At 40.2% G+C, this 24102-nt stretch overlaps 1 protein-coding gene across 1 annotated transcript in view; it reads right to left on the bottom strand.

Annotated features, from left to right (window-relative positions):
- The window catches only part of LOC133127212 (doublecortin domain-containing protein 2-like), a 66264-nt gene that overhangs the window by 14042 nt on the left and 28120 nt on the right, over positions 1-24102 (bottom strand). Inside the window, exon 8 of the mRNA XM_061239962.1 lies at positions 3938-4038. Coding sequence (XP_061095946.1) covers positions 3938-4038 — 101 coding nt within the window. The remainder of the gene's footprint in view (positions 1-3937; positions 4039-24102) is intronic.

The raw sequence follows: 24102 nt of genomic DNA, 5'->3' as shown, positions 1-24102 counted from the left end.
CATAATGCACAACAGCTTCTCTGCTGCACTGAGATGAGTGAACTTTCAAGCTTTAGACCACAAAACCCCCCAATCTCCATATAATAGCCCTTGTAAAGCCATCAGGACAAAATAATCAAATATTTGAAATATCCTTTACGAACCAGGAAAAATTAAAACAATCACTAAAACTGAGACGTATAAAAAAAAAAATGGAACCATTTTCTATGATCTGAAATATAGCAAATGTTAATAAAGTCAGAATACATGCAATTCATCACAACGGTGTGGGTAAGTTAGTAGTAGTAGTAAGTAAGTTAGTTTAACAGTGCTCGACTAAAGCACTGTGTGGAACTAAAGTAGGGACTTATGTGCTATGCCGGAACTCACACTCTTACTGCTGGACTGGTTCTGGCCTTCCGGTGCTGAGAGGTAATAGGTCTAGTAAGGGACATGGGCCTGATGCAATAGTACGGGAGGGAATTGGAATGACTTGAGTGCTCGTTCTGTTTTGTTGTTATTATATCATCTAATTATCTCCTGTGCGTTCATAATCCCACTTGTTTTCCACTGTCGTACTAATGTTTGGGAACAAATGTGTCAGGTGTCACTGCTTCAAGATCATAATGCAAGGTATGATAGCAAGTGCCTGGACATTGTGAGGGGTAGAGAGAGGCACCCTGATGAGGTCATTGGTGGGCAGCACTGCCCAAGGACTGGAGCGATTGTCGGCGTAGAGGAAAATGATTGGCGGTCATGTTCAATGGGTTTGACTGGGTTTCAGCCAACTATCCACAATGGTGAATTAAATTAAATATATCAGGAAGCAGTTCTCTCAGACTACTCATGACTTCACTTTATTGGACCTGCTGTAGCCGTCTAATTTTTGGGCTTCCTGGAGTCTGTCCCTAGAATGTTGGTCACCACATCACCAACTTCATGTATATGATTTGTGAAACCAATTGTCTCAAATGTGTTGGCACCCTGAACTGTATCTAAAAAACAAATCTAGAAAATGTCATATCTCAGCAAAACTGAACGGATAGATGGTACTCTAAGTGGAAAAATACTTAAATGTATGGGTGAACTAGCCCTGTAAATGTCTTTAAATAAAATATCTCTCAAAAAAATGTATTTAAATGCATTTACATTTCAGTCAAATATTCAGGTAATCTTACTTCAGTTAAACACTTATAGTAAAAATTCTATCTCTTGAAAGTGAATCCAACCAATTTTTGCCAGATTCAGGAGATATATTTATTAAATTTGGCTGAAACGGTTTACTGGACCTCCTTGTCAGGTTAAAACTGAATTCCACCAAAAATTTACTTTTACTTGTAGAAGAATAGCTCATTCATTCATTCATTCATTCATTCATTCATTCATTATCCTAACCCGCTTATCCTGAACAGGGTCACAGAGGGGGCGGGAGCCTATCCCAGCATACATTGGGCGAAAGGCAGGAATACACCCTGGACTGGTCGCCAGTCCATCGCAGGGCGCACACACCATTCACTCACACACTCATACCTATGGGCAATTTAGACTCTCCTATCAGCCTAACCTGCATGTCTTTGGACTGTGGGAGTAAACTGGAGTACCCGAAGGAAACCCACGCGTACACGGGGAGAACATGAAAACTCCACACAGAGAGGCCCCGGCTGACTGGGATTTGAACCCAGGACCTCCTTGCTGTGAGGCGGCAGTGCACCATCCGTGCCGCCTAGAAGAATAGCTGTCTTATTTAAATAATCTCTCCACTAGCTACAACCCGAAACTACTGCTCATGCTCCAGTGACCTGTTTACTAAAGACTACAATGGCCAGAAGCTGTCCATCTTCAAAGGTCCATAAATGTAAATTGCCCCGCCCACTATGGGAGTAAGTCATTATGATGTATACCTCTACCAAACTTTTTACTATGAATATCTCAGAGATTTGCCCATACACAAATAGCGATGCCTTCATAATCAGTTATGCCTTGTATGAATAGATGTGTCAAAACGCTCGCACAAGTGAATTTATTTGCAAAAATGGGTGAGGTTTGCCAGATTTGTTGTGAATCTGCACAAAGGGGTTAAGATATAAAATAAGAAGTTAGTATATATAAATAAAACCAATTTAGACATTATTAAATTTGTCGGGGGCTAATTTTGAGGTAATGAATGGAAAATAATTCATTAGTACTGCTAGGTGGTGGATCGGCAGAACATCGGTCTTTTCATAGATGTATTCATGATAACTACAATGATAACAAGGCAATGTCCCATTTGGTCAAAACATTCACATTTCAGCTGTCGGTGTTCTTATATATTAGTTCTTAGTTGAATTAATTAAACTCCAGAGAAAAAATCATGATGCTTTTTTGCAGTCTCATATTACCTAGCGATTTGATCAATTCAGAACCTGCACCGCATTGTAAGATTCAGACCAATCAGCTGTATAAAATGCAAAGAATATTTATCAGTCCAACAACAGCATTTTGTTTTGTTTTTTTTATGTGCAGAGGCAGCTTACAGTATCTAGCCTAGGCATTTTTACCTTTTTAGATGGGGTACAATTGAATTTGGTAGTCAACTGTACCCCATCTAATCCAATTAGTGTTAGCTGGGGGATACACATACCCTGTCCCTCGAACAACATCCGAGAACAACACGCCTTCTTCAAGCCGTCTCGTCTCATGCTCGTGACCGTGATTCCTGGGCGCCTGGGGTGCTGTTGTCCCTCCCTCTGGAGCAGCGAGCCAATTATGCTGCTCCATGAGAGCCGGCCAAACTTGGCTTTTGGCAGGACCGGGAATCGAACCCTGGTCCTTGGTGTGCAACAGCAACAAACTGCATGACTGCAATTTTTTTACTGCAATCTCCACTATTGTATGAAGTGCTTTCTTCAAGCTAGCTAGAATGGACTTGAAGTGAAACTCGGCATAGCTGTTTGCATCTTATTTCAGCTCTCCACATCTTCTGTAACCACAACCGTATGTCCTATGTAATGCGTAAGCCATCTCGCGCATGCACATTTTAACAAGGTAAGCCAGTCACTCGATAATAGAAAACACAATTGTAGCCCAGCCCTACGGGTCCGGCAATAATATAGTTTGTTTTGTTATTTAAAGTGGGAAAAAGTTACTTAAGTGTATGAACCATAAATCTGCCCTCAATACTTTAGTATTGGAGGTCATTTCCATGAAATATCAAGATGCTTATATTTACTGGTCAGCTTCTCCAAGTTCTCACTTAGAAAAAAAAAACTGTACAATTTTGTTGATCTAATATGAAAAACCCAACACTCGTTTTCTCTATAAGAAATGCAAATGTCAGCATCACATCAGGATCCTCCTTAATTATGTTTGCTGGAACAGGCTTTGATAGACACAAATTGGAAAAAGAAATGGAGAGGTTTATGTTCTATGCCTGCATGTGTTGGTTAGCCAAGATTTAGTAAGCCATTTGGTTGTGAATCACCACAAAGAAAGAAAGGACTGTAAATTTAGAACCACAAGGTCGCTGGTTCAAATCTGACCTACATCACATAAATTGTATGACTGTTCAATAATCCCACATTCTCAAGATCAATATAAATAAAAACATTCCTGAATTTATAATGTGGATACCTCTACTACCTGCATTGTTTGACCAAAACCTTTAAAGAATCTTCAGTAATCCTTTTAAACAGATCACAATAGGATCATATCAATAAAGTTACATTTCACCAGATCCTATAAAGATCTTGACATTTCATATTAAGACCATTTAAGATCCTAGCAAGATCTTTAAGGATTCTATCAGGATCTTCAAAGATCCTAAACAAGATCCAAAACAATTCTCCCAAGATCTTTATCTCACTAACTGATAATTGATCTATCATATGAAAATACACATTGTTTACACCAGTTGCTAATCTCAGAATATGTGAGGGGGTGTCCTTATTTTGTGTGTTAAGGCAGCAATTTAGCTAACCTCTTCAGCAGATGCGTCATCTTTCAAACCCTCAGGGGGTTGTGCCTCACGATTGCCGTTGCTCTCTCCAGGATTGTCTGCGGCCGCCTGTTCTCCTTCGTCTGTGTCAGGGCAGAAATTGGAGGTATTAAAAGTCAGACAGCAGTGGTGCAACACTGACACAGTGTGGTGAACCCTGAAACAGGTGTCACAGCCTCTAACAATGACATATGGCTTCATGCCCAAATTATTTTCGTATTAAACCCGAAAATAAAATAAAAATCGAAAGGAAGGAAAAACATTAAATGGTTATTGACTATAGATGTGAGAGAGGATATCAAATGATCCACATAATAACGGAATGTGTGAAAACCAATGCCGCAGACCACTTAGCCCGACCAGAATACTGAAAAATCAGCTTTCAACAAGAAGAGCCAATGGGCTTTTGTCTCATCAATGTTATTACCATTCTACCGCATACGCCGACTCTGATTCTGCCAGTCGATCATAAAAGCAGTAGTTTACAGTTTCTGGGAAATTACCTCACCTGAGTCCTTGGGCCTGAAACGGTTGCTGATGCTAGGGAGAAGATATAAGCTATCCATGCTGTGGCTCTCTCACGAATTGCCACCTCTGGTACAAACTAACAACACAACAAAATGTTTATAGATTCTACAGAGCATTTATAACCATAAATCTGCCCTGAACTTGTCTCAGGATTAAAGGTCATTTCACTAAAATATCAAGATGCGTATACTTACTTGCCAGCTCCTCCAAGTTCTTACTTACAAAAAAACTAAAACAAAACTACTATTTGGTGGATCTCACATTATCTCCTCAAGACCATTTTCTCTGTAAGAATTTCAAAGGTCTACCTCATACCAAAATTAAATTATGTTTGCTGGAACTGGCTTTGATAGACACACATTGAAAAAGAAATGGACACACATCACAACAAAATGTTTATAGACTCTACAAAGCATTTATAGATCAGATAACCACTAAATGTGTAAAATGAGGAAAACCAGTGAAACAAATGCATAATCTTCACTCAATGTGAGACAGACACAAAGCATAAGGCGAACTAGAAACAAGGAACACCCACTGAGACTTTATACTGGGAATAGATTTAGAATGCACCAAGTCAAACAAACATTATTATTAGCCAGTGCACAACACATTTTTAAACCAAGCATAATAAAGAACAGTGTATGTTCCTATTTGTTCTTCAATATGACAACTCCGGAATCCTCTCCAATGCTGTTATCATAGAGTATACTGTATATCAATTTTAACACTGCATACCAAGGTGAATTAAATTCCTCATTGACAGTAAATCCTCCTTATCTTATCTCACAGCACCTCCGGGAATAGCGCACCATCATCTGGTTTGGCATTTTGGGGTAGGTTCTCATCAACCTTATTCAAAAGGCAACAGAGAAACCTCCCCAGAGGCTACGCTTAGTGACAAATCTACAATCGTAGATGCCGTCTCCATCTATCCAAGATGGACATGTGTGTGTGTGTATGTGTACAACTGTATGCCTGTGTATGAAAGTGGGGTGAGCCTTTTCTGTTTACACTTTATTGCTTGATATGCACTGCCAGTGCAAATAAATGGATGCAACACAATTGGATACAATTCATCCTGCAAAAAAAACAAGACGAGGCAAGCCAGGTTTAGCCAGACCCTGATGTAAGGGGGAGTATGTGTGGCAGAAACTATAATGGGTTGACCCATGCCTGGACTGGACCTCTCTCACTTTTTTGGTCGCAGATTACATTATTCCTGACTGAGTGACCAGTGGCTGACTGACTGACTCTCCCTCATGGGCAGTTAAGGTTTATCAAAAACAAACTTATCTGGACAGGTATATAACATGCTATTATTGTATTAGTATTGTTATTATAAAAATATATAACCTTGGGAAACTTGGGGCCTGTTATTACGTGAATTAGAACCAATGTTAAATATAACTCAAATGTACTTCCTTCATTGAAGCATTTCCATCTCAGTAGGTGAAAGTATTACTACATAAGATACATATTACATGTTTACCATTTTCCAATAATACTCTTCGTGCATCTGTGCACAATACAGTATTGGTTCTGCTTTCAGGGTTCCACTTTGATAACCCCACCATTGTTAACTCAAAGCTGAAAGTTATCTCATCAGACTGAAATGACCAAAAAAAAGCAAAAAAAAAAAAAAGAAAGCATTCACAGATTGTGAGCTGAGAATTAAAAGGTTCTATCTGCGTTCTGAGAGTTTTGAGACATGGAGCTTCAAAGATTCCAAGTGAATGGGCTCTAAGCAGATAAGTCTGAAAAATGTTGTATTTCTTGCATACATTTCAACAATATTTTTGAATAAAACTTCACACAGGAATTTAGTGCCTGATAAACTACACATTTATGACAAAATCTATTTTTTTCAAAAATGTCAGTTAGAACCCTATAATTCTGAGTTCACAAAAAGGGCAAGCAACATGCTTTGTGTCGAATCCTCACTGGAATTCACTGAGATGTACAGAAGGGCTCCATTCATTCACCATGGTAAAAATCATGCAAAAGCAAATCTATCAATAATCATTCATAATGTACTGAAGAATAAATTTCAACATATAGACCATGGATATAACATAGTCCATAAAAACAAGAAATCGGTCAAGGACACTCACATGAGTGTTTGTTCACGTATGTGGCCTGAGTGAACGAAAGCTCACGGCGCCTCGCCATTTACATGGTAATGATTTCAAAGAAAAAACTTTTTGAAAAAAATTCATATTGATGGCCTGATTAAATTGCTCACCATTGCAAAATGGTGCAATAAATTAAACAAAAGCAGTTAAAATGTCCATGTGATTTCACAGGCCTGAAGTCACTGTTTCTGATTTATAACAAGAATAGCATTGTATGCTCTGATAAACAAGACAATTACATGAATTTTTTAAATACTTAATGCATTATAAATTGAAATAATGCGTGAGAAATCGATACATTTTAAATAATTAAGCAGAGGAATTAATGTGCTTCACATAAGTTCCGTTTCCCCCAATACCAACTATAAAAAAATACTGCTGTGCAGATTATAACATTTTACCAAGACATTTAATGCATTTCAAATGCAAAACTGATTGAAGTTTAGCTGCAGAGATGAAACGCTGTGGCAATAATGGGCTTCTGTGAATATTTTATGTAAATCGGTTGCATTTATTAACTGTAGTCTAAAGCACTGACTGTAAGCAAGAAAGTTAATGCGACTATAAACATTTTTAATGTGATTTAGCACGGGGGCCTGCCTCATAAAAATGCTAAATCAAATTAAATACAAAATCTAAAAATCTTGCCTTCATTAAACCCAATAGATTAGGCCAAGCATTGAAGATGACTGGTTACTTTGTGCCTGTCTCACTGAAACACAATTTTCAAAGACAGTGCTGTCTGTGTTGTCAGCCTGCGGCCCACGTACATGTTTAGCAAGAAATTCCATATCCACTCACTGAGCACTTTATTAGGAACACTATACTAATGCTGGGTAGGGCCTCCCTTTGCTTTTTAAAACAGCCTCAATTCTTCTTGCCATATATTCCACAAGATGTTGAAAACATTCCTTTGAGATTCTGTTCCATGTTAACATGATTACATCATGCAATTCCTGCAGATTTGTCAGCTGCACATTCATGCTGCGAATCTCTCATTCTACCGTATCTCAAATGTATTCTATTCGATTCAGCTCCAGTGACTGGGAAGGCCACTGAAGAAAATGAACTCATTGTCATGATCATGAAACCAGTTTTGCTTTGTGACATAGTATGGGCATCATGGGCAGACGCCCAGGGTGGCATCTTGCTGTGGGCGGCACGTGACACCCACCCCAAAAATTAGCGTGATCGTTTTTTATTGCTCATTTGCATGTCATGTCAATGATATCATGTCACTTCCCAGTGGAGTGGGTGCCCTGTTTCCAGTTTGTGAGCTAGGCAGGCTGCCTGAAGGTCTCCCACTCAGAAATAAGAGATGGGGAGGTGGGTGGGGGTAGGCTGACCTCAGGTCCCCCCACTGGAAGCCCGAGGTAGGGGGGAGGGAGTGGGGGAATCTATCAAATCTATCAAAATAAGTTATATGCAACTTATTTACTTATTACTTATTTAGTAATATGTACAGCAATTCACAATTCATTCATAATACGGTGGATATACACTTAGTGAGCACTTTATTAGGTATTTATTACTTAGGCTGTAGCCAATCCACTTAAGAGTTATAATGCGTTGTGTGTCTAGAGATGCTCTTCTGCATAGCATTGTTGTAATGTGTAGTTATTTGCGTTACTGTGCAGTGGCTGCTCCTGAGCTCAAAATTGAGGAGGCAGAAAATTAAACTAATTTGCCAATGATGGGAATAATCAATTGACAGGTAGACACGCTTGTTTCTTCACAGATTAATTGATTCAATTTCATACATTTCGTCGCTACAAAGTCTACACAATTCTTATTCAATGTATTTTGGTCTCGGCTTCTTTTAAATCAATTTGCAACACAGTATATTTCCTGTATGCTGTAAATACAACGTTGTCCTGATACACTGAATTATATTGTGCAGTCTTTGTAGGGTCGAAGTGTATTAAATTGAATTGATGAATCTTTCTAATACGGCGTGAAGAAAGAAGCTATGTGTTTACTTTGATTTTTCCCATCTTTGGAGAACTTTTTAATCAAGGAAAATTATTGAAAACAGGTCCATACCAATAATTAGGGAATATTTTCTGTCTCCACGATATTGAACTCAGGAGCCGCCACTGAAACTGCGTACACCACCTCAGTGAATTGGTTGAGTCATGACTCTTGGTTGACAGTGTTGTGGATGGGTAATGTATTTTCATGCTTGTACAATTTGTTTCTATTTATCTTTGTTACTTCAATCAATGGATCTCAATCAATATTAGCATGCCATATCTTATTATTGCAATTATTGTACTTATTCTTTTTATAATCTTCAGAACCTGTTGCTGCCAGATAGGTAGAGCAAGAAGAGGGAGAGGTAGGGGAAGAGTGACATCATTTAGTATGTGATCTATAGTATTTTATACCTCATGCACAACCCATGTGCACTTTTGGAGTCTCCAAATGTCCTTTTTGGAAACCTGCCTAGACATAGCTAGAAAAAGCAATGCAGACTTGCTCATTTTTGGTGATATTGTCATCAAATTTGAAAAGGATTTGACCATTTTGTTTTGCTGCAGTTCCATTGTGTTCACCAGACACAGCCATGAGCATCTGTACCCCCTTGTCAAAGCAATACTATAACAAAGTGATTATTCTTTCTGTGGAAATTAATACAATATTGTTATTTTTGTGTAGCAATATTATATTGTGACCAGTTCTGTTGATTTTGGATTCAAATGCATTTTGAAATACCTCATATGATAGAAATAGATCATATGATAGCCTTTCCTTACAACAGAATAATTAATACCTTCTTACCATTTCTAAAATTCATATGACAGTTTGATTCAATTTCACATGCGTTTAAACAGTATATTTATGATGTACGACAGGATACTGCATTTTCACTTGCTAATGCATACTTTACATGTCACCTGTGGCTCTACTGATATGCCTGAAATAAACAAGAATAGTGTTCAATTGCCATTGCCATCATTTCAATACATCAAAAAACTATGTTACTCATGCTTCACTGCAGCTCTAAAAAAGCTTTAAAGCAATTGAAAAGTAACTGGCTTTATGTCAGTGAAGGCAAACAGAGATGAAATGTAATACTCGGTAACATGTGACATTATTTTTGATTAGCCTATCCGAGGACCAGGTAGGCTTGCAAGAATCTTTTTCACCATATTGTCTCCGAAATGTTTTGGTCCCAACCAGACAATATAATGTCCAGTCTGAATAATTGAAAAAATGAGATTTGAGATTTTAATGAATTTGTGTCTTCAACCACTGTTGAAAGAAGCCACCTTTTCCCGGGAGAGGACTATGCCCAGGCATGGCTGTGCTGATCCCAACCTCATCACACTCAGGTGCAAACCATTGTATTGTGAATCGGTTACAGTATGATGAGAGCAAAAGGAAAACAAAATCCACTAACAGCAGACACAATCTGCAGTCCCCCTCCAAGTGTATATGTCCTGAAGTGGAAAAACACTCCAGACCATGTTAGTGCCTTGAAGACCTGTCTATGACTATCAAGAACAGGAGAGGAGACAAGGTGCTCCCTTGGTGGAGTCCAACACCTATGTTGAACAAGCTTGACTTAATGGCAAGAATGAAAACATAGCTCTCACTTAGAGTGGATGGATCTCCTTCCACAGAGATACGTTCTGACCCCAAGACTGTTCCAGCTCTGCATCCTGTCTGTCGGATTTAGGAATTCCTTTCTCCCGACATTATACCTTGTTATGGTCAGAGTTTTACAGTCCTTACTAAGAACAGCATGAACAGTGTCCTGCTGTCCTTTACAGAGATGGATGTATTCAAAATATACAGTTGATCGGCCGGCACTCTGTACAAAACAACGCATAGCTGTACAATAACTCAAGCTCATTGGTTGAAAATTGGTTCTAATTGCCACAGCCAATGGCGTTTCAACATCAGCACGTTCACAGAGAAGGGGCAGGGATTAACAGCGTTGTGGTTTGAAGGTTTGTTGCTGCTATTCCTTTCTTGACTGTTAGAAGTCCGAAATTACCCATTGTACATTTAAAGCTAAATGGCGGCACTTTAACTTCATAATAGTTAATGTGCTGGAGTACAGAGCCAAAACAAAAAATCTCACTGTCCAAATATTCAGGGACTGCACTGTAAAATCACATCAGTGATTTCACAGATACAGAGGAAAGATACAATTTAACTCAATTATTTAACTGTAATTTAGGCAAGTCTAAGACTTTAAGGCAGGTTTTCAGGCCTTGATAAAAATTTAATTGCTATTTTATTTTTTATTTTTTTACTGTAACACTAATTAGCCTCTCATTTCACAGCACACTTGGGATGCCTTGACGGCACGTCTTTGAAAAACCACTGAGGTAGGCAATACTCTGCTAGCCACATGTGACTGTGTATGAAACAGTTAATCTTTTATGTGTTAATGGATACATGGAACTGAAAAGCGGTGATTCATGTCCCCATAGTTAATCTAACTATCAGTGCGGTGAAAGCCAGTTTTATAAGCAAACAACAAGATTAAATGTCTCCTTCTCATCTCATAAAAATGGATGTTGCCTTTGGGAATTAGCTTACCTCTGTGGCCCCATAATGTTCTTAGTGGTGTTAAAATAAAGTGAAAACAACCAAGACACACATGAACAGGTGTGCCATTCTTTGAGTCAGATCTTCAGTCCAGGGCTGTGGATCCTTGCTGGAAAATGAAACATCCTGTTTCATGTGGTGTTAAAAAGAGTGATTGTGACAACGCAATAGACGTGTCTCGCTTTCCTCTCCTTGTGCATTTCAGAAAGTGGGGTAGGCGTGGGGGGTGTTTGTGACCCTTTGATGGTGGCTTATTGGATTAAAGAGAAAATAATCTTCCGACAAGTGTGTTTCACAGCGATATGTGTAGGAAGAATATCTGTAAATATTTGAAGTTGCACTTGCTTTTTGTTGCTATCCATGTACTTGAAAATGCAGCAAGCTCATCTGGGTAATGTTCTAGAAAGCAGATGAAGTCTTGCCTGCAGGGTCAGTCAAGGCCATGACTTCATTAGAATTGTGGAGTACAGAGTCAAATCAAGAGGTAGACCTATACACCAGCTGGTTGATGCAAATATCTAATCTGGCAATTATGTGGCAGAATGTCAATGCATAAAAGCATGCAGATATGGTCAAGAGGTTCAGTTGTTCAGACTGAACATCAGAATGGGGAAGACATGTGATCTAAGTAACTTTGACCATGGAATGACGGTTGGTGCTTGATGGGGTTGTTGTATCTCTGAAACTGCTAGAATTTTCAGGCGAAAAACACCTTGTGTAAAATCAAAGTGTCTCAACCATGGTCACTTTTTTAATTGGATGGAGTTCTGACTGGAGCTCAATACTTACATATGAACTTTCAAAAAACCTTTTTTGGTAATCATGGGGTCAAAAATGTATTGTTGACTGACTGGTTATTTTTAACTGCTCTGCATGGGGCAATGGTAATACTGCAGAAGCTACAAGCCATCGGACATATCTGCATACTTTATTATCATATTCATGTTGTTAAATTTCGAAATCGCTCCGCTCAGCTGAAAGACACATCCAAGAAGATTAAATAATTAATTCCCAGTGGCTTCGTTACCTTGTCTGAATAAAAATAATCTGTCCCAACCATCAATCTACTGTGAAAAATCTGTTAAAAATAACATATTTTCAGGCAGAATATGGTTGCAAAGTCCCAGTACAGAAACATGCATACATAATTTTCTAATTCTCAGGACACACTTGAAACTGTACTTTTGTTTACCTTGCATGCTAATTGAAGTTTCACTTCCAATTGCAGAATTACCATAATCCAGTAAAATGTCTGTGTAATGTAGAGTTAAATTATTTTTTTTGCATGTGATGTTAAAATAACTTGGGCAAGCATGATTAGGGGCATTACAGATCTGGAATTATCATATAAAAAAGTGTCTCCACTGATGAACCATACCATTTGGACACTTTTGAATAGTTGCCAATTAATTTTTGTAAAAAAATGTGTACATTATTTTCAGAACATATTTTTCTGTATGTGTGCATGCATGCAAAATATTGTTGGTGCACTAACAGATATGTGTATATGATACATATGAAATTTATAGTTTTACAAGTTCTACAGACATGGCTATTTATCAAAAACTGGTAATTTGGGACAATAGATTTACTTTATTCGGCATCAACAAAAAATAGTTCCTTCAGAATTCTATTAGCTACAATAATTGTCTAGCATCTATAAGCAAATTCAAAGACTCACAAATAACCAACCCCAACCCAACCCCATCAGACAATATGGATATATCATATGATTGAAAAGTTACTGTATGTGGAAAGGGCACTGTTTGTGGGAAAGAAGCAGGAGAATCCGAAGACCACGCCTACTGGTTTTGTAGGCACACACCTGGACTACGTTTCAAATTAGTCCAGGCTTAAACGTGTGCCATTATCTCAATCGTTCGAAGAAGACTTAGAGAGCAGCAATATAGAGGCTATACCACAAGATGCAAACCACTCATCAGTAGTAAGAATAGGAAGGCAAAATTACAATTTGCAAATAAGTACAGAGATGAGCCACAAAGGTTTTATGGAACCAAATTGAGCATGCATTTCACCTCCTGAAGAGGAAATTGAAAGGAAAAACCGCCCAAAACAAACAACAACTGAAAGAGACTGCAGTAAAAGCCTGGAAAAGCATTACAAAAGAAGAATGCAACAGTTTGGTGATGTCAATGGGTCACAGACTTGATGCAGACTTATTCTGAAACATGCACAAGCATAAACCTTGCCCATCAACAATTGTCTACCAGCAAGCAATCTTTAGATTCTACATGTCTTGTGGCTAAACCAAAGAAAATGAGACCTATGTGTCATGTTGCATTGTTCGCAGGAGACTATCATATCTTAGTTACATAGCCAGCTACATAGCCAAATAACTTGCTTGCTCATAATCTGTAGCATTGTGTAGTACAATAAAGTCAACATTTCATAAAGTCAGCATTAAGTCACCTTTTCAGCGAACAGTACTAGAACACTATGAAAAGACGACAGGCTCTGTCGCTGTTTGTCACTGTCAGCTTTCCAAAACACATGACAACCTGGAGTTAGCGGGGGGTTTCAATGTGAAATATTTCAGTTCAATGGGTTTGAGGGTGTTTGTTGCTGCAATTCCTCTCTTGGCCGTTTGAAATGACCTATTGTACCTTTAAATACTCGGTTCCAATACTTTTGCTCACTTAAAAATTGGGTGGTTTAGGATAAATACCAGGAAAAATACCAGGATTTTTCTCAACCCCAAATGTATTCTGAGCTTTCCAATGCTTTGGAGGAGACTGTAAACATTTAAAAAATGTGTTGCAGTATTTTGTTTGGTGGCTTCACAAAATGATATGAAGCTCTTACAATGCTAATTTATTTTTCATAATCCAGCTGAAAGAATAAGCAGATATAAAGTGCTATGGCACTGAGCCTGCTTTACTGCACTCAGAAAATTACAATGGTGGCCATTGAATACATTATCTTTCTTGAAGTGATTAATTTGTTTCTTTTGACAAATATAAATCTCCCTTAGGAGAGGAAGTCATAACAAAAATGAAAAAAAAATGGCTTTGAGTATCAGTAATATCACCTACCTTGGGGGAGAATATGGACATAAAAAATCATAATTATCAGACCATGGTCCTTTTCTGAGCAGGTTCTTTTGTTGATTTGACCATTTTGGTAATTGAAAGCCCACGTCAAATTGGACAGGCTTTTCAGGGCCTGCATGAAGTGATTAGCTGAGATGGTAATTATAGAACTCTGAAGCTCTCTGACCTAAATGATTTGTGCTGCTACTGCCCGAAAGACTGGCGTGCTCATGGGATGAGTTGGACCCATTGTGAGGGAAAGGTTGATTGATGTACAAACCAATACAACCCTATCAATTTTATCTTATTGTAATGATCTTATTTCTATCTATCTTCTATTTTGAAATACAAACAACTCAAGCCTCTAGCCATATATTACATGCATAGGTATTGTGCAGTTATTGTCATAATATGGTTATTCACTAATCTTAAAAGCCATATTAAAAATAACATGAAGACAACCTAAAATACATAGTCCAACTTGAAAGCATGGCACCAGACCTTTTTGTAAGGGGTTATTCATACAAGAATCCTCTTTGTTATGTACAACACTTCTGCCATTCAACAGGATAAACACCTGGACAGATTTTTTTTTAAACACATTATTACAATAAAAATGAAATATGTCAACATATTCAGAAATATGTTCAGCTCATTTACTGACGCAAAATCATGATCAGACAGATTTCAGCAAGAATAGAATCACCTCATTCAACAAGGCAACACAGTTGAGTATGGAAATTAGAAACCCTGAATTATACGCATATACACTTTCAGATGGAAAAACATTCAAATTTAAGGTGACAGTCTGCACTTTAAATGGTAAATGGCTGACATTTATATAGCGCTGTACAATTGATGCTTCTCATTCACCTATTCACACACTCACCAACGGTGATTGGCTGCCATGCACGCCACCAACCTGCCCATCAGGAGCATTTATTTTGGGTTAGGTGTCCTGCTCTGGGACACTTTGACACAGGGGATCGAACCGGCAACCCTTCAATTGCCAAACAACTGCTCTTCCCGCCTGAGCCAATGTCGCCCCTTTAACTTCATATTCACTATTCAATGTGCTGGTGTAGAGAGCCAAAAGAACAGAAATTGTACCACTGCCCAAATACTTATGGACTGACTCTGTATGTGTAACGATTGCGGGTCAAGTACTGGGAAACTCTTAGTCACATGAATGTCACATATATTAGTGTTGGCAGTAAAATGTTTTACGGAGGTCAAAGAAATTGCAGTTCTCATTTTTATTTAAACAAGATGTATCCATCACTGTGTCAGAAACCGCATTAAAGTCACCCCCGATAATGATCTGATATTCCAGAAACTTAAACACATTAGTAATACTTTGTAGAAAATACAAGCCAAGCCTGTTTGGGGCATACGTATATGTATGAAATTGACAGCATCATTTGTTTTGTTCCATGAACTAAGTTTGCATGCCAAACAGCTCATCTCATCCCCTCTGACTAGAAATATTATTTTCTACAAAATTGCTCTAAGTACTCCCTCAGTTTTATTGAGAATGAGACAACTCTGTAATATTTATTCTGAAACCATCAGCAGATTTTAAATGCCATTCCAGGATAACTGCAAATGATGACTCTTCATGTTTTGTGTGCTTATAAGCTCCATTACAGAAAGACATTGGGCATTCCATGAGCTTGTATGAATAGCAACAACCTATCACACCTAATAGGTAGAATTACTAAACTAAAAGCAAGTGAAGTTTCCGCCTCCTCTTCTTGGTAGCTATACACTATATTATTTGCCACTTTGAAAGAAAGTTTAAAATAACACCTTCTCATTTATCAAAAACCTAACATAAGCAGAAAAATGTATGTACAGACGCAATCAAAATATAAAAACAAAACAAGGCAGTCAGCAAAGAGATGGAGCTGATTCTCCTACCAGAAACTAAAATATACACTGATATGGCCTAGGACACAGAAAAGGGTCGTCAACAGCTCCTACCCAATCTTATGTCTTCAGTAAACCCTGCTCACTGGATAAAAAAAGGATTAGGATTAACCCTTTAATATTGCCCCTTTTCTTTACGCAATCTTGAAAATGACATACCCAAAATAAAATAGTTATTACTGTTGAACCTTTTGACTACAGGCATAACCCTGGTCTCTTCTGAAAGGTAACCCTTGGAGATTTGTTGCCCAAGAGTCAAAATTACTCAAAATATTACTGATCATGTAATATGGTGGGGTTAGAAACACACTGTCACAGCCACAGTGCTGGACAAATCCCCTTTGACATCACCAAAAATGGTAATTCTTCATTACTATTTCCAGGCAGGTTTCCAAAAAGGCAATTTTGAGACTGCAAAAGGACAGATGGTAAAGGAATGATAGATATTATTGGTCTTATAAGGCGTAAAATAATATACATTATATATGAAATGATCCTGGAAGAAGTGTTCCAGAAAGCCGATACAAAACTCAGATAATAGCATTCCTATGTACAAGTATTTTTGTACAAGCATGCAACAGTGAAAAGGATAGACATTCTATCACTGTTTCTCCAAGTTAAAACTTTTTTGGAATTAAAAACTATCATGGATTAGTTTTGCTGAGCCATTGTAAAATAGTTAGAACTCTGACTGAACGCTTTCAAATGGCATATCCGGCGACTGAAAATGTCATAGTGAAAAAATGAATGAATGCAAATAAACCTGGTGCGACTTATAGGGTTATGAGCCATTTATTCAAGGGACCGTCTCTTACAACGGATCCCCGATCAGATTTACAATTGTTACAATTGTTTTACACTTTATACTAGATGGATGTTCATCCCCTCTTACTGTATGCATATTCTGTGGATGAGTGGCTCCAAATTCATACAGTAAATACAAATGGGCCTTGCTTTAGTACCTTCAGAGACATACAGCTTGATTCTGCTATCAGATCAAATCAGAATCAGACAAATATAATACAGTGTTTACACACTATTATGTTGTGTTATTGAAGCATATTCAAAACCCCTTTTATGTACCAGACATTTTACAATTGCCATCATAGTCCATTCAATACCTGCCCTGATAAAAAAACTTGAACAACACAGATTTTTGCTAAATCTCCACAGTGGGCAATGCTAATTAATTACCGAATAAACGCAGAGGGGCAGGATGTTTGATGGGAGAGCGGGGGGCCTGGATGTACCTCATCACCTAGGGAAATTAGTATTTTCCCCATCAGCCATCTGGGTGCCCTATCCTGCATACTGATAAGCACTATGATATGAGCAGTGATTTTTCCTTTTCTCACACTGTATAAAAGAAACTGCTCAATGACTTTGTGTAAAGAAAGATGAAAAAAGAAAAGGAAAAAAAGCTATTTCTAAAACAGTACTTGCTGAGAATCTACTGTCCCCTTTAAAGGTCCAATTTCAACAATGCCTGAAGTATGGAGGGAAATGGAGGATGACGTAATGCCTTTACTCTGCAGCGGTCACAGTCTACCCTGGAGTGCAAGTGCCATCTTGTGGCTTGACAGAGGAATGTTACATAAGCTCCCAGACATTACATCATGCCATTATTAAATGAACACTGAACAGCATAGCAAAGGCAAGACCTGACCGCCACAAATAACAGTGTTACTGCTGCTACTGTAAGGAGATCTGTTGTTTGTTCAAGATTTCCTGTTACTAGATTACAAATCAATACTAAATTACAGTGAATGTGTTTCTGATTCACACCACCATTATATAGGTCACTTATGTGTTGTGGGATAGGGTTCATTTGGGAATATGGTGACAGTGGACGTACAATGCAAGTTGCATACTGTTGCAAGTGAAAAACCTCAGCCATCTGCCCGGGACTGCTCACCCCAAGGGAGCATCAGTCTCGTACCACCGGACTGGCCCAAGGCACAGTGTTTCATCCTGACTACAAACACACTCCCTTGGGGTCAGATGAGCCCAAAGCTGTTCACTGCCAATTTCCATCCCGCTTATCATAACTTATCACATTTTAGCACAAGCATGTGTAACCTCAGATTAAGATAAAACTGGTGGCTTCAAGACACATTAGGTATGGATGCTAAGGAGCGTCTATATAGGGGGCAGTTGATTATTATTCTTATTCTTCTATTAGACATACAGTTTTATAAGCACACATTTATAGATACAATAGTCTGGTTAGAAATGTCATTTTATGCTGATGGAATAGGAATTGCATATATGCATGCTGCCCCCTTGAGGTACAAAACACACAATGCGCCCATACTTTCCCTGGTCCAAATAGATCCCAAGCAATTGCTTTGGCCAGATGGAACTCAGCAGGGGAGTTCTGTTGTCCTGCCTGTATAGTTTGAAAAATATAATAAACACCTAACAATCTATATATTTCAGTTTTTAATTATGACTCAATTATGTTTGTTAATTGAATTATTCTTAATAATGAAATATTATTATTATAATTAGTGATTGTTATTATTACTGCTGCTCACTGGAACTTGTTTGAGACATGGCAACAAATGTGCACTCTCTGCAAGCTAACACGCTTCATAGTGGCTATGAATTCTTTTTATTTTCACAACTACAAGAAGAAAAATGTCATATAGTAAGGGCCCACGGGCACAACTGCCTTGAAAACGAACTGGTACATTTAAAAAAAAAAATTAGATTCATTTACAAAAGTACTTTGGACCATTATTTGTCCCATACAACTAATTAATATCATGAATTATTCAGTGAAAACACTGCTCAAGCCATTAAGTAGGCCAAAACCTCCACCATCTAGATAGTTTCGCTGAGATTTGACAAGTTCTAGAGATACCTGCTGTAGCTCACCTTGATATAACAAACCTCAATGGATCCCTAGCTTTTATGGCCTCAAAGCCAAAAATGTACATTTGAAAAACTCAACAATGTCAGTTTCCAAATATAATGCAAGGGTTACTCACGGACATCCACAGAGCTTAAATTGTGCACGATTACTTCGAAAGGCATTTTCTATAAAGTACTCCAATTGTGTACACACACTTTGAGCACTTTATTAGGAACACTACGAATACTGGGTAGGGCCTGCCTTTGATCTCAATGGATTCCACAAGATGTTGAAAACATTCCTTTGAGATGTTGACATGATTGCATCTCACAATTTCTGTAGATTTGTCAGCTGCACATGCTGCAAATCTCCCATTCTACCACATTCCAAAGGTGTTCTATTGGATTCACATCTGGTGACTGGGAAAGCCACTGAAGAACATTGAGCTCATTGTCACGTTCATGAAACCAGTTTGAGATGACTTCTGCGTTGTGACATTGCGCATTATTATGCTGGAAGTAGCCATTAGAAGATAGGTACATTGTGGCTAAGGGATGCACATGGTCAGCAACAATCCTCAAATAGGATGTGCCATTCAAACAATGATTGATTGGTATTAACAAGCTAAAAGTATGGCAAGAAAACATTACACCATTACACCACCGCCACCAGCCTGGACTGTTGGGTCCATGGATTCATCAGACACCAGGCTACATTTTTCCAGTCTTGAACTTTGGGTAAGCCTGTGCCCACTGCAGCCTCAGCTTTCTGTTCTTGGCTGACAGAAGTGGAACCCGACATGGTCTGCAATCTGAGATGCTTTTCTGCTTACCACAATTAGAGAGTAATTGTACAGAGTGTACAATACAGAGTGGTTATCGGAGTAACCGTAAGCCTTTCTGTCAGCTCAAACCAGTCTGGCCATTCTCCATTGACCTCTCTACAAGGCATTTCCATCCGCAGAATTGCCACTCACAGGATGTTTTCAGTTTTTTGCAGCATTCTGAGTAAACTCTAGAGACTGTCAGGCGTGAAAATCCCATGAGATCAGCAGTTACATAAATACTCAAACCTAGCAATTAGTAGTTTATATAGGCATGCTCAGAGCGACGCCAGCGTCGCTCCCTCCCATTTGGAATGGTATGGTGTGTCAGTACCCCATTACAGTCTGCTCTCTCCCCTTCAGAACGCGCTTTGAGCAACGTGGCCCTCCACGGCGACAGAACCCCACCAACCTCTGCTACCCCTCACTGACCCCCTGTGACAACTTCACAGTTGCAGGGGGGCTATGGAACCGCCAATCTGCCACACGGAAGGCTGACTTCATTACTGGTTATGCCTCCCTCCTGTCCCTACAGTTCCTTGCCCTCACCGAGACCTGGATTACACCAGAGAACACCGCCACCCCTGCTGCCATCTCATCCTCCTTCTCCTTCTCACACTGGCTTGCTGATCTCCCCTTCCTGGAAATTCTCTGCATTTTCCCTCACTGACCTATCCCTATCTACCTTTGAATGCCACGCTGTCTCAATTACTCACCCTGTTAAACTTTATATTGTCATCGTTTATCGCCCTCCAGGTGTCCTGGGAAGTTTCCTTGATGAGCTTGACACTCTACTCAGCTCGTTCCCCAAGGATGGCACCCCACTTATCCTCCTGGGAGATTTCAACATCCACCTGGAAGCCTCCAAGTCTGCTGCCTTCTTACCACTACTTCACTCCTTTGACCTCTCTCTGCAGCACTCTCCCCCAACTCACAAGGCTGGAAACCTTCTCGACCTGATCTTTCTGAGGAACTGCTCCTCTTCTAACCCCACTGTTACCCCTTTACACATGTCCGATCACCACTTCAATTCCTTCTCCATGCCCCTAGCTCCCTGCCTCCCCCCCCTTCTCTCACCCCCACTGTTTCTGTCCGATGTAACCTCCGCTCTCCATCACCCTCCTCCCTTGCCCCCAGAGTCACCGCCTCTCTCCCTCCTCTTGAATCCTTCACTGAACTACCCACTGACTCTGCATCTTCCGCCCTGCTTTCCTCTCTCTCCTCAGCCCTTGACTCTCTCTGTCCTCATGTCTCCCGGCCTGCTCGATCTTCCCCTCCCAGCCCGTGGGTTTCTGACCTTCTACGTCCCTCCAGGCCCAGCCTACGTGCAGCTGAGAGGAAGTGGAGGAAATCAAAAGACCCATCGGACCTGTCTTCCTACCAGTCTCTCCTGGCGGAATTCTCCTCCGCTATCACTATTGCCAAAAGAAATTACTTCCAAACAAAAATCCTGAATTCCACTTCTAACCCCCGTCAACTGTTGTCCATTTTCTCCTCTCTCCTCAGCACACCTCCCCAGTCCTCCCTCACTGCTGATGACTTTGCAGTATTTTTTGACGAGAAGGTTGCAGATATCCGCAGCACCTTCGCGACCACCACCACCTCTGTGCCTGCCTCCCTTTCTGTGCCTGCCCCCTGTTTCTCCTCTTTCTCTCCCCTTACAGATGCTGATGTGTCTCACCTCCTGCTCTCCCACTGCCCTACTACTTGTGCCCTGGACCCCATCCCCTCAAACCTCCTTCAGGCAATCACGCCTGACATCCTTCCGTTTGTCACCTCCCTTCTTAACTCCTCTCTGTCCTCTGGCTGCTTTCCATCATCATTCAAGAGGGCCTACATCACCCCACTCCTAAAGAAACCCACTCTAGACCCCTCCTGCATTCAAAACTACCGTCCGGTATCTCTCCTTTCTTTTCTATCCAAATCCATTGAACGAGCTGCCTCCAACCAACTCTCTTCCTTCCTCTCACAGAATAACCTGCTAGACCCCCATCAGTCCGGCTTCAGACCTGGCCACTCGATGGAGACCGCACTCCTCTCCGTCAATGAGTCCCTTCAGGCTGCACGAGCAACCTCCCTCTCCTCTGTCCTGATCCTTCTTGACCTCTCTGCGGCGTTCAACACAGTCAACCACTCCATCCTCTTAGCCTCCCAGGCATCTACAGGGATCTGTGGCACAGCCTTAGAGTGGATTAAATCTTATCTCTCTGGCCGGTCCTCCCAGGTGTCCTGGGCTGGAAGAGTGTCAACCCCTCGCCCCCTGGTTACAGGAGTCCCCCAGGGCTCAGTCCTCGGAGCCCTCCTCTTCTCCATTTACACAAGATCCCATGGCCCCGTTATCTCTGCTCATGGCATCTCATATCATTGTTATGCCGATGACACCCAACTCTTTCTCTCCTTCCCCCCATCAGACACACAGGTCTCTACCGGTATCTCCGCCTGCCTGAGAGACATCCAGAGCTGGATGGGCAACCACCATCTAAAGCTCAACCCAGGTAAGACGGAGGTAATCTTCATCCCTGCTCTAACCTCTCCCTTCTCCGATTTTTCCATCTCACTCGGGGAAACCTTGGAGTGGTGATGGACAACAGGCCGTCCTTCTCCGAGAGCATCGCTACGGTGACCCGGGCATGCAGGTTCTTCCTGTACAACATCCGGAGAATCCGACCCTTTCTCACCACCTACTCCACTCAGCTCCTTGTTCAAGCAATGGTCCTGTCCCGCCTGGACTATTGCAATTCTCTGCTGGCTGGCCTTCCAGCATCTGCCATCAGACCCCTACAACTCATCCAGAATGCTGCAGCCCGTCTGGTATTCAATGTTCCGAGACATTCACATGTCACCCCCCTGCTCAGCAACCTCCACTGGCTGCCTGTTATGGCTCGCATCAAATTTAAAACTTTGGTGCTCGCATACCAGGCAGTTAAGGGATCAGCCCCTGTATATATTCAATCACTTATCAAGACCTATACACCAACAAGACCCCTCCGTACTTCACGCTCATGACTGCTGTCTGTCCTGGTCCCACGGTGGTGGAATGACCTCCCGGTGGATGTCAGAACGGCAGAGTCTCTGACCTCCTTCAAGCGCAGACTGAAGACTCATCTCTTCAGGCTACACCTTTCCCTCCCTAACTCACCACCATGATTAGCCTTAGACTGTAATGGCACTTATGTATAGATTGTATAGATATTGTTACTAGTATAGATATTGTTTTTTTTGTATTAGCTATTGTATTGTTGTACTCAGGGTATTCTAGCTGCCAACTGTGGTATGCTAGTTTGGAAGTTGATTGTATTCTTCAAGGGTTCTGATTATCTGTATGTTTACACTAGGACTCAGAACTGTACTGTCCTCTCAGGTCCTCTTCGCACTTGTACTTGTGTTTGATCTGCACTTCGTAGTACGTCGCTCTGGATAAGAGCGTCTGCTAAATGCCATGCAATGTAATGTAATGTAATGTAATGTACCTGTCTCGCACCAACAATAGATCATGTCATAACTTGAATAGCCACTACTTTGAGCAAATCAGAATTGCTTTGTTTGGCCTGTTTTAATGCAATGCAGTAGTGTAGTTGTCATTCCCGCAGATCATGTATTTGTGTTCTGTGTAAAGAAGTCTGTGCTTTACTTCTTTATTTTAAAAGCAGTCTGATTTGCCACACTGCAGATGGTAATGTGTTTAAAATGTGTTTAAAATGTTTAACCCCTTAAGTCGGTGGGAGTGAGTTTATTTGGATTCATTCTGTTTTTTATGGTGACATTTTCAATCAATATGGTCACACAATATACATCCTATGTTGACGAACGCCAATAACAGATTCCATAGGCAATAAAAAAGCCTAGCATGAAGACTAGATACCGAAAGCTTTCTTATACCTGCATGAGGGAAATCACTGAGTACACCTAAGATAAGATAAGATAAGATACACTTTATTGAAACCCATGGGTTAATTTGTCCTCTGCATTTCACCCATCCTAGTTACTTAGGAGCAGTGGGCAGCCACAGTGCAGCACCCGGGGAGCAATGTGGGGTTAAGGGCCTTGCTCAAGGGCCCAACAGCTGTGCGGATCTTTTTTTTTTTATTGTGGCTCGACCGGAATTCGAACCACTGACGTTGTGGCTCCCAGTCATGTATCTTAACCACTACGCTACAAGCCGCCCCATAACCACCTGACTAATCAGAAGCAGCTGAGAAGCCAACTGTCCAATTACTTTTGGTCTGCACTTTAACCTCATATTCACCGTTACATTTAAAATC

This window comes from Conger conger, chromosome 1, assembly GCF_963514075.1.
Source record: "Conger conger chromosome 1, fConCon1.1, whole genome shotgun sequence".
NCBI lineage: Eukaryota > Metazoa > Chordata > Actinopteri > Anguilliformes > Congridae > Conger > Conger conger.
Note: the sequence above shows the minus strand (reverse complement) of the source record. Positions and strands in the feature narration are given on the sequence as shown.